At 49.8% G+C, this 14,678-nt stretch overlaps 1 protein-coding gene and 2 long non-coding RNA genes across 4 annotated transcripts; all 3 read left to right on the top strand.

The window, feature by feature from the left end:
- Nucleotides 1-1,194: 1,194 nt before the first annotated feature.
- Nucleotides 1,195-2,844, top strand: LOC121725879. The gene is made up of 2 exons (XR_006035457.1): nucleotides 1,195-1,918; nucleotides 2,006-2,844. It is a non-coding gene; the product is annotated as an uncharacterized LOC121725879 (long non-coding RNA).
- A 709-nt stretch (nucleotides 2,845-3,553) lies between these two features.
- Nucleotides 3,554-6,422, top strand: LOC121725876. 2 transcript variants are annotated; one of them, XR_006035454.1, is made up of 5 exons: nucleotides 3,554-4,497; nucleotides 4,574-5,254; nucleotides 5,375-5,498; nucleotides 5,620-5,784; nucleotides 5,906-6,422. It is a non-coding gene; the product is annotated as an uncharacterized LOC121725876 (long non-coding RNA). The 2 variants fall into 2 exon arrangements; XR_006035453.1 differs by having other exon boundaries at nucleotides 3,554-5,254.
- A 94-nt stretch (nucleotides 6,423-6,516) lies between these two features.
- LOC121726125 lies at nucleotides 6,517-11,852 on the top strand. Its single transcript, XM_042113359.1, has 7 exons — nucleotides 6,517-7,153; nucleotides 7,767-7,947; nucleotides 9,816-9,848; nucleotides 10,253-10,255; nucleotides 10,535-10,659; nucleotides 10,722-10,869; nucleotides 11,027-11,852. The coding sequence occupies exons 1-7, from the start codon at nucleotides 6,517-6,519 to the stop codon at nucleotides 11,169-11,171; spliced, it is 1,272 nt and encodes a 423-aa protein (XP_041969293.1). The 3' UTR covers nucleotides 11,172-11,852.
- The last annotated feature ends 2,826 nt before the right edge of the window (nucleotides 11,853-14,678 follow it).

Below are 14,678 nucleotides of genomic sequence, written 5' to 3'. Positions count from 1 at the left end.
TCCTATTTAAGAAAATAAGAAATAATTGATATTCAAGTTCGCATAATCTCTTATGCTGAGGTTTAAATAGAATAAATTATAAGATGATCAAATTATTCTGTTGGTAAGTTCATAATAAACTACTTTATAAACGTTATTAATTTATGTACGGTTAGAACTTAGGCCGGTATAAATAAATAGTCTGTACTCAAGATGCATCTCGGTCTCAAGACACGGTTCAGGCTTTGTGATTTGGTGGTTGGCTGTCAAATTTGGACCAATCATAGAGCCGAACCGCGTCTTGGGATCGAGAATCGAGATGCATCTTGAGTACGGTACTGACTATTTATACCGGCCTTAGAGCGCTTACAGACGAATGGTACTTGTCGACGGCAGCCGTCAACTCTCGGCGGTTGCAGTCGACAATTGCCGTTCGTCTGTGAGAAGCCGGTTTAATCGATTTTTATTACTTTAGAGGCTGTAGTTCCTATAATTTCTGTTAATTTTTATTATATGGAAATAAATATTTGACAAGATTTTGACTTTATAAGATGGTGAAATGCCGATTTCACTTTAGTGGAGAAAGAATTATTAAACGATGAAATCGATTTTTTAACCTAAATCTTAAGTCTAAAATCGCGCATAGTATTTATTTTCGTACTTAAGAGATTACCAGACTTTAAAAATTATGGAACTATAGCTTCATAATGCCGGGGCCACACTAACGAGAAATGCCATTATCTAATTATTGCGATAATGATTTATTACAATATGTTACTTATAAAATTATCGCAATCCATACTTCCATACTATCCATACTAATATTATAAATGCGAAATTGTCCGTCTGTCTGTCTGTCTGACCTCTTCACAACCAAACCACTGAACCAATTTGGATGAAATTTGGCGTGGAGATACTTGAGTCCCGGGAAAGGACATAGGATAGGTACTTTTCGTCCCAGAAAAATGCACGGTTCCCCTCGATAAACGAGTTTCGGCACAGCGAAGTTGCGGGCGTCATCTAGTAATTATTAATTTCTCGTTAATGCGACCCCAGCATAACAGTTAAACATCAACTTAGCAATTTGTGTTACCTAATACCTCTGAAATTTTTTATGGCACATTTTTTATTCTCTTCTAAAGATTTACATATATTTCAATTTATCTTTTTATTCTTTTACAGAAAAACGAAATTGATTTATTTATAAATTGCCCATATTGGATACCAGCAGTTATTATTTTCTAAGCTTTTAATAATAGGTACACTAACCGACAATTTCGTATACGAACGAATTCAAAAACCTAAGTTAGTAGATGAACGAAATCCCTTATTTTCATGAAACGATGCAAAGATGAATCTGGGTGTGAAAATATCACCGACATAGATCAAATGTCTGTGGTAAATATAAATATCGGAACTTGACTGGCGACGCTACTGGCGTGTCTAGATACAATGTTCCAAATGGATACAAAATATTAAACGCAAAGCTACAATAATTCCTTCTTGACCGCCGGCTTTTTCAACCCTGTCGCAGATAACCTGAAAAATATTAACAAGAGGAGTCTGGTTTCAACCCTCTACTTTACAAATGTGCACCCGGAAAACCATCGGCAGCCAGTAGCCACATTCCGCCGCAATCTGTAGTAAAATGTTAAACGCATACATCCTATTATAATTTGCTGAAATCGCCAGATACTTGTTCTAAAAATCTTGCTGCCTGCCTAAAATAAGTAGGCATACTCATCATTTGGAAAATCTAAGTCAAATAATATTTGTGCCTAATTATTCGGAATAATTAAAATCTTACGACATCCATCCGAAAAGTTGTGGACATCTTGTAAATTTGTCCAGAACTGGATCCTCGAACGACCTTTAAAGGTCGTCCTAGTCTTACAGAATAGTCCAAAAGCCTATTGAAATATTTAGAAATACCTACTCGGTGAGCAAATTAACTAGCAATCAAACTTGCTTTTGCGATTCTTGTTACCTATAAGCCAGATTATTAGTTGGATTAATTTATTTTCAGATCATCATCACACATTCTTCACAAGCTTTCATATTTTTCAAGCACCAACAATTATTATATTTAATGCTGAACGAGTCGCAAAAATATATGAGTAAAACACTCTCGAAAGAGATTGATAAGTATATCGAGACTATAAATGAGAAAATATAAAACGTCTTATTGAATGGCCACAATCACATTATGCCATGATTTTTTGACAAATTGTCCTACTTAAATAAGTTGTCCAGAATATTTGCAAGAAATTCTTTATGATGAAGTTAACACGAACACGAAGCTTCATACTTTTCAGGTAAAATTACAGTAAGCAACTGTCCTATCAACAATATTGTGTAATGTGTTGCATGGTCATTTCAATTACATTTGATACCTCTATATAATACAGTATGTACACATCTATTGAGACGGAAATAATCTAATAAGTATAGGTACCTACTTACATATTAAGCAACTCGCGCTTTGGTCTTCTGAATTACGAGGTAAGTAAGTTCTAATTTCAAAGAGTTGCAGGTAGTACTTGCTCCCATAAGATGGGCACCAAATTTGTTATAAAGGGACAAAATAACAAAAAAGAAATATAAACACTTGTGGAAATAGAATACTTACCAACATGCCAATGACAAAATTCATCATTATAAAATGGTATGATGAAATACACAAAATATGGATTGGCTTACACAGCCTACATATCTCACAATGAGAAACCAATAATGAAAACACAAACAAACAATAAAAAAAAAATAACTACGTAATTCTCGGACTCGATTTGGTCTTCGGAATTGCGAGGTAAGTCCTAATTTCAAAGAGTTACAGGCTGCCTGCTACCTAACTAGGTCCAAGGTCAAAGTAAATTTTATATGAAATTAGTAACTAAAAAAAATTAAAGGACTAGGAGGAACCAAATAATGGGAACATTATTAGAAATCTATAACAACCTCATCAAATGGCGAGAATATGATAAACTGTACACAAATCATGTTAAATACAAAAATGTAAAACCAAACGAAACTAAGGACCTGGTATGTAACCTACTTAGAGCATGTTGTATTGGCAATATTTTGAGGTAAACATAATGGCTATGTAGGTACTTGGAGTGAGTAGAGATATTTCTAATAACTATAGTTAAGTACATAGTAGAAAAGTTTTTTTTTAATTATGCTTAATTTTAATTCTATTCTTTTTTAAATCTTGATTGCGTCAGTATAGGCTACTAAATGTGTGAGTATATTACTATTTACTATGTAGTGTATAATTTATATCATACTTACTAATTAATGGTTGGCTAGCCTAAAGTTTAGGCTGTGTTCTGATTTCTCTTTGAATGGTAGTTTAGGTAAAGGTGAATCATGAATGGCGGTTCTAGTTGGGCAAGTGTAACTATCGGTCTATGGATAAGTGAACTGTAACTGATTTCAAATAAGCAAGGTGCACCTTTGCTTTGTTCAAACCTACGCGACCAGGCGACTGCGAAACGGGAGCGTCAAGTTGTCAAATGTGTGTCTCTCTCTCTCCCGCTTCGTAGTCGCTGGTCGCGTAGGTTTGAACAAAGCATTATACGTATTGCGTGGCATTGCAAAGGATTTAGCATAGGCATATAACTGCCAATAATGTGCAGAATTGATGCTAATAATGATTGATCGTACTAACAAGATTTTATGTAAAGGAATGCCTGCTTTAGCGAATATTGGATTATGTTAGTAAGTCAATTAATAAGAACTGGTAAAACCTATTTAAATATAATATGCTTTTATATGAATGATGTAATACTATACGCCAATGAATGCACAGTAAGAAATACCTACAGCTATTATACAACTATTCAGAAACCTAACAAATTTACTCTCCAGCAGATGCCCTCTAAGGGCAAAAATACGATTAACAAAATTGAATTTCAGAATCTAGTAGTTTTCTTCTCCCTACTGTTGTCGTGCTTTCTTCAGCCGGAAATAATCTTCACTTTTATTCCTGTTCTGTGAAATGCGTGTGTCTTCTCAACAAGAAAGGGAGTGAGTTAACTTATATGTCTGCAGGTCTGCCTGACTGCTGGTGTCAGCAGCTGCTCGTTTACACGCCACTATTATTTTCTTCGCTCGCTGCGCTAACTTCGCGTGTCAACTCGGTGCCTGAATACTCCTATCCCCGCTAAACAGGGAAGGGAAGACGTCTTAAAATATATGTTAACAGGTGCAAGTAGTACAGAAAGCGAACGTCAGCAGCTCCGTTATCAGCTGCTACCAGCACCAACCTAACAGCTGCTCACCTCGGTGATCTACAGTCTTGGACACTTGTAAGCAAAAATTAAGATATCTCACCTAATAACGAAAAATATGCTAGCTAGTCTCTGTGTGTTTTAGTTTGCCTTGCTGACCATGATATGAGATGACCATTCTGCCCGTCTTTCGGGTAGTTCATTAATGGTCACTTTCTCGACCTTTACTGCAGACAGTTTGATAGCCTGACGGCGACCCCCGTTCAACTCACCTTAAATGCGCTTAGTAAGTGTAAATTGCAGCTTAAACAAAAGTGAGCTACAGATAACAGACGTACGGTACCAGTAATTATCTTCACTAGACTGCTCGAGTTCGCAACTTGACTTCGGGCTTCAGGCTTCGGACGGCGTGCTGCCTAATAGTGACTAATCGGTCATATATCCCGTCTGTTTGAAGACCGCTAGTCGACGTGCTCGGCATCGACAGCGCGGTGCCTCTTCTGACGTCAGAAACTAGTTGAAGATCTGGCTCTTCTCGTCATCAGCGGGCACCGGTCTGCTCTACCTTTTGACAGCGGGCATCACTCTGCTCATCCTTCTGTCATCCAAAGTCAGCGAGTACCGGTCTGCCAACTTTTGCCAGCAATCGCCAATCGGCTCAACCGTCTGACACCGAGTAGTCGAATTGCTGCGCATCGTAGTGAAGATCGGTCTCCTCGCTCGTCTCTGCGTCAGCGGGCACCAGTCTGCTCAACCTTCTATCAGCGAGTCTGCTCGACCAGTCAGCAGGAGCCGGTCTACTCGCTTACCTGCCAGCGGGTGGTCGACTCCTAGTCATCGGCCACCTTTCGTGACCTGCGAGTTCGCCTACTCTGTTCGCCCTCCTGCCAGCAAGTATCAATTTGATCGCCTGCCTGTCAGCTGATTTCAGTCTGCTCGCCCTCCTATCAGCGCGTGCCAGTCTGCTCGCCTTCCTGTCAGCCTTGCCGATCTGCTGGCAATCCTGTCAGCGGTTGCCGGTCTACTGGACTTCTTGTCAGCGTGTGCCGGTCTGATGGCCCTCTTGTCGGCGGGTGCCGATCTGCTGGCCCTCCTGCCAGCGGTTGCCGGTCTGCTCGCGAGCCTGTCAGTGCGTGCAAGTATGCTCGCCCTCCTTTCAGCAGGTGCCAGTCTGCTCGCCTGCCTGACAGCGGGGCTACCAGTCTGCTCGCCTTACTGTCAGCGGGTTCCAGTCTGCTCGCCTGCCCGACAGCGGGGGTGCCAGTCTGCTCTCCTTCCTGTCAGCGGGTGCCAGTCTGCCCACCCTCCTGTTAGCGGGTGCGAGTCTGCTCGACTTCCTGACAGCGGGTGCCACACTACCGGACCATCCTGTTAGCGAGTGGTGGTCTGCGCGCCTTCCTGTTAGCAGGTGCCAGTCTGCCGGGCCTTCGTGTCAGCGGGCGCCAGTCTGCCGGGCCTTCCTGCAGCTTTTCTTCCTGTCAGCGCGAGCCTGTCTGTTCGCCTATCAGCGGTTGCAAGTCTGCTCGCCTGCCCGACAGCGGGGGTGCCAGTCTGCTCTCCTTCCTGTCAGCGGGTGCCAGTCTGCCCACCCTCCTGTTAGCGGGTGCGAGTCTGCTCGACTTCCTGACAGCGGGTGCCACACTACCGGACCATCCTGTTAGCGAGTGGTGGTCTGCTCGCCTTCCTGTTAGCAGGTGCCAGTCTGCCGGGCCTTCGTGTCAGCGGGCGCCAGTCTGCCGGGCCTTCCTATCAGCGGGGATGCCAGTCTGCTCTCCCTCCCGACAGCGGGTGCCAGTCTGCCCGCCCTCCTGATAGCGGGTGCGGGTGCCACTCCCGGGCCTTCCTGTCAGCGAGTGGTTGTCTGCTGGCCTTCATGTCAGTGGCCGCCAGTCTGCTCGCTTTCCTGTGAGCGGGGGTGCCAGTCTGCTCTCCCTCCTGACAGTGGGTGCCAGTCTGCTCGCCTGCCTGTCAGCGGGTGCCAGTCTGCCCACCCTCCTGTTAGCGGGTGCGAGTCTGCTCGACTTCCTGACAGCGGGTGCCACACTACCGGACCATCCTGTCAGCGAGTGGTGGTCTGCTCGCCTTCCTGTTAGAAGGTGCCAGTCTGCTCGCCTTCCTGTCAGCGGGCGCCAATCTGCCGGGCCTTCCTGTCAGCGGGCGCCAGTCTGGCGGGCCTTCCTGTCAGCGGGGATGCCAGTCTGCTTTCCCTCCGGACAGCGGGTGCCAGTCTGCCCGCCCTCCTGATAGCGGGTGCGGGTGCTACTCCCGGGCCTTCCTGTCAGCGAGTGGTTGTCTGCTGGCCTTCATGTCACTGCCAGTCTGCTCGCTTTCCTGTGAGCGGGGTTGCCAGTCTGCTCTCCCTCCTAACAGCGGGTGCCAGTCTGCTCGTCAGCCTGTCAGGGGGGCCAGTCTGCGCGCCTTGCTGTTACAGAGTGCCGGTCTGCTCGCCTGCCTATCAGCGCGTGCCAGTCTGCTCGTTTGCCTATCAGCGGATGCCAGTCTGCGCGCCTTCCTGTTAGTGAGTGTCAGTCTGCTCGCCTGCCTATCAGCGTGTGCCAGTCTGCTCACACTCCTGTCAGCGGGTTCCAGTCTGCTCGCCATCCTGTCGGCGCGTGCCAGTCTGCTCGCCTTCCTGTCGGCGGGTGCCAGTCTGCTCGCCCTTTTGTCGGCGGGTGCCAGTCTGCTCGCCTGCCTATCAGCGTGTGCCAGTCTGTTCGCCCTCCTGTCAGCGGGCGCCAGTCTACTCGCCCTCCTGTCGGCGCGTGCCAGTCTGCTCACCTGCCTGTCAGAGGGTGACAGTCTGCTCGCCATCCTGTTGGCGCGTGCCAGTCTGCTCGCCTTCCGGTCGGCGGGTGCCAGTCTGCTCGCCTTCCGGTCGGCGGGTGCCAGTCTGCTCGCCTTCCTGTCGGCGCGTGCCAGTCTGCTCGTCTGCCTGTCAGCGGGTGATGTCTGCTCGCCTTCGTCGGCGCGTGCCAGTCTGCTTGCCATCCTGTCGGCGCGTGCCAGTCTGCTCGCCCTCCTGTTGGCGCCTGCCAATCTGCTCGCATGCCTGTCAGCGGGTCACAGTCTGCGCGCCTTTCTGTTAGCAGATGCCGCTCTGATCGCCTTCCTGTCTGCTGGGGCATCCTGCCAGTCCAGCGGGCGCCAGTCTGCTCGCCTGACTGTCAGCGGGTGCCAGTCTGCCCACCCTCCTGTTAGCGGGTGCGAGTCTGCTCGACTTCCTGACAGCGGGTGCCACACTACCGGACCATCCTGTCAGCGAGTGGAGGTCTGCTGACCTTCCTCTCAGCGGATACCAGTCTGCTCGCCATCCTGTCGGCGCGTGCCACTCTGCTCGCCTTCCTGTCGGCGCGTGCCAGACTGCTCGTCTGCCTGTCAGCGGGTGATGTCTGCTCGCCTTCGTCGGCGCGTGCCAGTCTGCTCGCCCTCCTGTTGGCGCCTGCCAATCTGCTCGTATGCCTTTCAGCGGGTCACAGTCTGCGCGCCTTCCTGTTAGCAGATGCCGCTCTGATCGCCTTCCTGTCTGCTGGGGCATCCTGCCAGTCCTGACAGCGGGTGCCAGTCTGCTCGCCTGCCTGTCAGCGGGTGCCAGTCTGCCCACCCTCCTGTTAGCGGGTGCGAGTCTGCTCGACTTCCTGACAGCGGGTGCCACACTACCGGACCATCCTGCCAGCGAGTGGAGGTCTGCTGACCTTCCTCTCAGCGGATACCAGTCTGCTCGCCTTCCTGTCAGCGGGTGCCAATCAGCCCGCCTTCCTGTTAGCGGGGGTGGCAGTCTGCGCGTTCCTGTTAGCGGGTGCCTGTTTGCTCGCCATCCTGTCAGCGGGGCCAGTCTGCTCGCCCTCCTGTCGATGCGTGCCGGTCTGCTCGCCCTCCTGACGGCGCGTGCCGGTCTACTCGCCTGCCTGTCAGTGGGCGCCAGTCTGCGCGCCTTCCTGTTAGTGGCTGCCGGTCTGCTCGCCTTCCTGACAGCGGGTGCCACTCTGCCGGGCCTTCCTGTCAACGAGTGGCAGTCTGCTGACCTTCCTGACAGCGTGCGCCAATCTGGTCGCCTTTCTGTCAGCGGGCACAAGTCTGCTCGCCTTCCTGTTAGCGGGTGCCAGTGTGCCTGCCTACCTGTTAGCGGGTGGTAGTCTGCTCGCCTTCCTGTGAGCGGGTGCCACTCTGCCAGGCCTTCCTGTCAGCGGGTGCGGATTCGCTCGCCAGCGGGTACCAGATAGCGATACCTTTTTTATTTTATTCAATAATAATATTCTGATGAAACTCTGATAGTTTCAATAAACTATCAGAATTTCATCAGAAACAATTACAACTTTTTTTTAATTTTAATGTCACATTGTTCCCATATAGCTTTCGAGCACTGCTCTTTAGTTGACAGGTATTCCGAATACAAGGCAAGACATTGTCTGTGGCTATAGCATATTGTAAACAATGTAATTAAATACCAATTGTGGAAACTAAAGACAAGGGATGAAAATAAAGACTGAAGATGGATTCTAAAGAGCGACGACACTATAAGACTGGAGACAGAACCTAAAGACAAAAGTAAACCTTGGGGATTGAAGACGATGTTTTGAAGTTCAAAACTTAAAACTATAAATCAAAGACAGATGTAGTCTCAGTACTAAAGACTAAAATTAATCTTTAAAAACAAAACTAATAACTAAAAAAAATTAAGCCCCAACAATCAAGACCAAAGCGAAGCCTAGACCGAGAGCAAAATGTCAAGACCTAAGAAGGTTCAAGACCGAAGACGAAGCCTCAAGATAGAGGATGTAGCCTCAAGACCGAAGACGAAGCCTCAAGACCAAAGACGAAGCCCCAAAACCGAAGACAAAGCCTCAAGACCGAAGACAAAGCCTCAAGACCGAAGACGAAACCTCAAGACCTAAGACCAAACCTCAAGACGAAAGACGAAAATTGAAGACCGAAGACGAAGTCTTTAGACCTAAATGTGAAGCCTCAAAACTGAAGTCGAAGCCTCAAGACTGAAGACGAAGCCTCAAGACCGAAGACGAAGCCTCAAGACTGAACACGAAACCTCAAGACTGAAGACGAAACTTCAAAACTTAAGACGAAGCCTCAATACCGAAGACGTAGCCTCATTAGTCGGAAGAAGAAGCCTCAATACCGAAGACATAGCCTCATTAGTCGGAAGAAGAAGCCTCAAGACCGAAGACAACGGGTGCCAGTCTGCTCGCCCTCCTCTGGGCGCCTGCCAGTCTGCTCGCGAGCCTGTCGGCAGGTGACAGTCTGCACGCCTTCCTGTTAGCGGATGCCGGTCTGCTCGCCTTCCTGTCTGCGGGTGCCAGTCTGCTTGGGCTTCCTGTCAGCGAGTGGAGGTCTGCTGACCTTCCTCTCAGCGGATACCAGTCTGCTCGCCTTCCTGTCAGCGAGGGTCCCGGTCTGCTCGCCCTCCTGTCAGCGGGACCAGTCTGCTCGCTCTTCTGTCGGCGCGTGCCGGTCTGCGCGCCCTCCTGACGGCGCGTGCCGGTCTGCTCGCCTTCCTGACGGCGCATGCCGGTCTGCTCGCCCTCCTGGCGGCGCGTGCCGGTCTGCTCGCCTGCCTGTCAGTGGGTGCCAGTCTGCGCGCCTCCCTTTTAGCGGGTGCCGGTCTGCTCGCCTTCCTGTCAGCGGGTTCCAGTCTGCTCGCGCTTCTGTCGGCGCGCGCTAGTCTGCTCGCCCTCCTGTTAGCGAGTGCCGGTCTGCTCGCCTTCCTGACAGCGGATGCCGGTCTGCTCGCCTTCCTGTCTGCGCGTGCCAGTCTGCTGGGGGTTGGGATGTCAGCGAGTGGAGGTCTGCTGACCTTCCTCTCAGCGGATACCAGTCTGCTCGTCTTCCTGTCAGCGGGGCCAGTCTGCTCGCCCTCTGTCGACGCGTGCCGGACTGCTCGCCCTCCTGACGGTGCGAGCCGGTCTGCTCGCTTCTCTTGTCGGCGCGTGCCGGTCTGCTCGTCCTCCTGTCGGCGCGTGCTAGTCTGTCGGAAGAAGAAGCCTCAAGACCGAAGTATCAAGACCGAAGATGAAGCCTCAAGACCGAAGACGAAGCCTTAAGACCGAAGACAACGGGTGACAGTCTGCTCGCCTTCCTGTCGGTGCATGCCAGTCTGCTCGCCCTCCTGTGGGCGCCTGCCTGTCAGTGGGTGTGAGTCTGCGCGCCTTCCTGTTAGCGGGTGCCGGTCTGCTCGCCTTCCTGACAGTGAGTGCCCGTCTGCTCGCCTGCCTGTCAGCGCGTGCTAGTCTTCTGACCCTCCTGTCGGCGCGTGCTTGTTCTGACCCTCCTGTCGGCGCGTGGAAGGCTGCTCGCTTTCCTGTCAGTGGGTTCCAGTCTGCTCGCCTGCCTGACAGCGGGGGTGCCAGTCTGCTCTCCCACCTGACAGCGGGTGCCAGTCTGCTCGCCTGCCTGACAGCGGGTGCCAGTCTGCTCGCGTGCCTGTCAGCGGGTGCCAGTCTACTCGACTTACTGACAGCGGGTGCCACACTACCGGACCATCCTGTCAGCGGGCGCCAGTCTGCCGGGCCTTCCTGTCAGCGGGTGGCGGTCTGCTCGCCTGCCTGTCAGTGGGGATCCCAGTCTGCTCGCCTTCCTGTCAGCGGGTATGCCAGTCTGCTCTCCCTCCTGACAGCGGGTGCCAATCTGCCCGCCCTCCTGATAGCGGGTGCGGGTGCCACTCCCGGGCCTTCCTGTCAGCGAGTGGTTGTCTGCTGGCCTTCATGTCAGTGGCCACCAGTCTGCTCGCTTTCCTGTGAGCGGGGGTGCAAGTCTGCTCTCCCTCCTGACAGCGAGTGCCATGCTGCTCGCCTGCCTGTCAGCAGGTGCCAATCTGCCCGCCCTCCTGTTAGCGGGTGCGAGTCTGCTCGCCTTTCTGACAGCGGGTGCCACTCTGCCGGGCCTTCCTGTCAGCGACTGGTGGTCTGCTGGCCTTCCTGCCAACGGGCGCAAGTCTGCTCGCCTGCCTGACAGCTGAATGCCAGTTTGCTCGCCTGCCTGTCTGCGGGTGCCACTCTGCCGGGTCTTCCTGTCAGCGGGGACGCCAGTCTGCCGACCTACCTGACAGCGGGTGCCAGTCTGCTAGTCTGCCTGTCAGCGTGTTCCAGTCTGCTTGCCTTCCTGTTAGCGGGTGCCGGTTTGCTCGCCTCCCTATGAGCGGGTGCCAGTCTGCTCGCCTTCCTGTCAGCGAGTGGTGGTCTGCTGGCCTTCCAGTCAGCGGGCGCTAGACCGCTCGCCTGCCTGACAGCGGGGGTCCCAGTCTGCTCGCCTTCCTGTCAGCGGGTGCCAGTCTGCCCACCTTCCTGCCGGCCTGCCTGACAGCGGGGGTGCCAGTTTACTCGCCTGCCTGTCAGCTGGTGCCGGTCTGCTCGCCTGTCTATCAGCGGGTGCCGGTTCGCTCGCCAGCGGGTACCAGATAGCGATACCTCTTTTTAATTTTAATATTGAAAGTCCGAATTCCATGAAAAACAATTACAATTTGTTTTTTTTTTTTTTTTTTTTCATGTCTTGTTTCCATATAGCTTTCGAGCACTGCTCTTTAGTTGACAGGTATTCCGGATACAAGGCAAGACATTATCTGCGGCTATAGAATGTAAACAAAGTAATAAACTAAAGACAAGGCATGAAAATAAGTTAAAGATTGAAGACTAATTCATAACAGTCACGACACTATAAGACAGGAGATAGAACCTAAAGACAAAAGTGAAGCTTAAGGATTGAAGACGATGTTTTGAGATTCAAAACCTAAAACAGACCAAGATGTAGCCTCAGTAGTCACTACTGAAGACTAAAATTATTCTTCAAAAACAAATTTAAAAACTAAAAAGAATCAAGCCCCAACCCTCAACACCAAAGCGAAGCATTAAGACCTAGGCCTAAATGTCAAGACCTAAGAAGCTTCAATACAGAAGATAAAGCCTCAAGACAGAAGACGAAGCCTCAAGACAGAAGACGAAGCCTCAAGACCGAAGACGAAGCCTCAAGACCGAAGACGAAGCCTCAAGACCGAAGACGAAGCCTCAAGACCGAAGACGAAGCCTCAAGACCGAAGACGAAGCCTCAAGACCGAAGACGAAGCCTAAAAACCGAAGACGAAGCCTCAAGACCGAAGATGAAGCCTCAAGACCGAAGACGAAGCTTCAAGACCGAAGACAAAGCCTCAAGACCGAAGACGAAGTCTCAAGACCGAAGACGAAGCCTCAAGACCGAAGACGAAGCCTCAAGACCGAAGACGAAGCCTCAATAACGAAGACGAAGCCTCAAGACCGAAGACGAAGCCTCAAGACCGAAGACGAAACCTAAAGACAAAGCCTCAAGACCGACGACGAAGCCTCAAGACCGAAGACGAAACCTAAAGACCGAAGACGAAGCCTCAAGACCGAAGACGAAGCATCAAGACCGAAGACGAAACCTCATGACCGAAGACGAAATCACAAGACCGATGACGAAGCCTAAAAACCGAAGACGAAGCCTCAAGACCGAAGACGAAACCTCATGACCGAAGACGAAGCATCAAGACCGAAGACGAAACCTCATGACCGAAGACGAAGTCACAAGACCGATGACGAAGCCTAAAAACCGAAGACGAAGCCTCAAGACCGAAGATGAAGCCTCAAGACCGAAGATGAAGCCTCAAGACCGAAGATGAAGCCTCAAGACCGAAGACGAAGCTTCAAGACCGAAGACAAAGCCTCAAGACCGAAGACGAAGCCTCAAGACCGAAGACGAAGCCTCAAGACCGAAGACGAAGCCTCAAGACCGAAGACGAAGCCTCAATAACGAAGACGAAGCTTCAAGACAAGACGAAGCCTCAAGACCGAAGACGAAGCCTCAAGACCGAAGACGAAGCCTCAAGACCGAAGACGAAACCTAAAGACGAAGCCTCAAAACCGAAGACGAAGCCTCAAGACCGAAGACGAAACCTAAAGACCGAAGACGAAGCCTCAAGACCGAAGACGAAGCATCAAGACCGAAGACGAAACCTCATGACCGAAGACGAAGTTACAAGACCGATGACGAAGCCTAAAAACCGAAGACGAAGCCTCAAGACCGAAGACGAAGCCTCAAGACCGAAGACGAAGCCTCAAGACAGAAGACGAAGCCTCAAGACCGAAGACGAAGCCTCAAGACCGAAGACGATGCCTCAAGACCGAAGACGAAGCCTCAAGACCGAAGACGAAGCCTCAAGACCGAAGACGAAGCCTCAAGACCGAAGACGAAGCCTCAAGACCGAAGACGAAGCCTCAAGACCGAAGACGAAGCCTCAAGACCGAAGACGAAGCCTCAAGACCGAAGACGAAGCCTCAAGACCGAAGACGAAACCTCAAGACCGAAGACGAAACCTAAAGACCGAAGACGAAGCCTCAAGACCGAAGACGAAGCCTCAAGACCGAAGACGAAGCCTCAAGACCGAAGACGAAGCCTCAAGACCGAAGACGAAGCCTCAAGACCGAAGACGAAGCCTCAAGACCGAAGACGAAGCCTCAAGACCGAAGACGAAGCATCAAGACCGAAGACGAAACCTCATGACCGAAGACAAAGTCACAAGACCGATGACAAAGCCTAAAAACCGAAGACGAAGCCTCAAGACCGAAGATGAAGCCTCAAGACCGAAGACGAAGCTTCAAGACCGAAGACAAAGCCTCAAGACCGAAGACGAAGCCTCAAGACCGAAGACAAATCCTCAAGACCGAAGACGAAATCACAAGACCGAAGACGAATCCTCAAGACCGAAGACCTTGAAGCCTCAAGACCGAAGACGAAGCCTCAAGACTGAATGCGAAACCCAAGACTGAAGACGCAACCTCAAGACTTAAGACGAAACCTCAAGACTGAAGAAGAAGCCTCAAGACCGAAGACGAAGCCTCAAGACTGAATACGAAGCCTCAAGACTGAAGACGCAACCTCAAGACTGAAGACGCAACCTCAAGACTGAAGACGAAGAAAGGCTGAAGCCAGACCGAAGATTAAACTTCCTCGAGTCCGAACAAAAAGCCTCTAAACTAAAAGTCTTATGTAAATTACTCAAGAGTCAAGACCGAAGATACAAGGCGCAAATGATTGATGAAGCAAAAGAAGTTGACGTCTCCAGAGTCCAGATTCCAGACCCAAGATCAATCTATAAGACTGATGAGTAATGAATAACTAAATCCTCAGCCATGAAATTTATTTTAAAAGCGCAATTAGCCGCTCATCCATGTTCATCATCTCGACCGTCTTCCAGCCCTAAAAGTTAATATAAACTGATTAATATAACATTACTGTTTCTAATTTAAAGATATAATTAAACACTATTTTAATAGAAGAAATATAGTTTTAATTCTTTAGCACAAAGTCGTGTGTAAAAGCGAGGGAAACATGACAAGTATGATAGACAACTGCCATGACATTGACATTACAATCTCGTTCATAAACTATGTTCGGGAACAATTACATTAATAAAATATATTTTACCGATCTAGTAAATATTATTATTTT

The sequence above is a fragment of the Aricia agestis genome, chromosome 4 (assembly GCF_905147365.1).
Source record: "Aricia agestis chromosome 4, ilAriAges1.1, whole genome shotgun sequence".
In the NCBI taxonomy this organism is placed as follows: domain Eukaryota; kingdom Metazoa; phylum Arthropoda; class Insecta; order Lepidoptera; family Lycaenidae; genus Aricia; species Aricia agestis.
Note: the sequence above shows the minus strand (reverse complement) of the source record. Positions and strands in the feature narration are given on the sequence as shown.

Bases quoted from the DNA above. Each gene is read 5' to 3' on its own strand.
- LOC121726125 (XM_042113359.1), top strand. From the start codon at position 6,517: ATGTCACTGCCAGTCTGCTCGCTTTCCTGTGAGCGGGGTTGCCAGTCT. The intron at 7,948-9,815 runs GTGCCAATCAGC...CCTCCCTTTTAG, and splicing joins GCTCGCCTTCCTGTCAGCGG to CGGGTGCCGGTCTGCTCGCC. The intron at 10,660-10,721 runs GTCTACTCGACT...AGCGGGCGCCAG, and splicing joins GTGCCTGTCAGCGGGTGCCA to TCTGCCGGGCCTTCCTGTCA.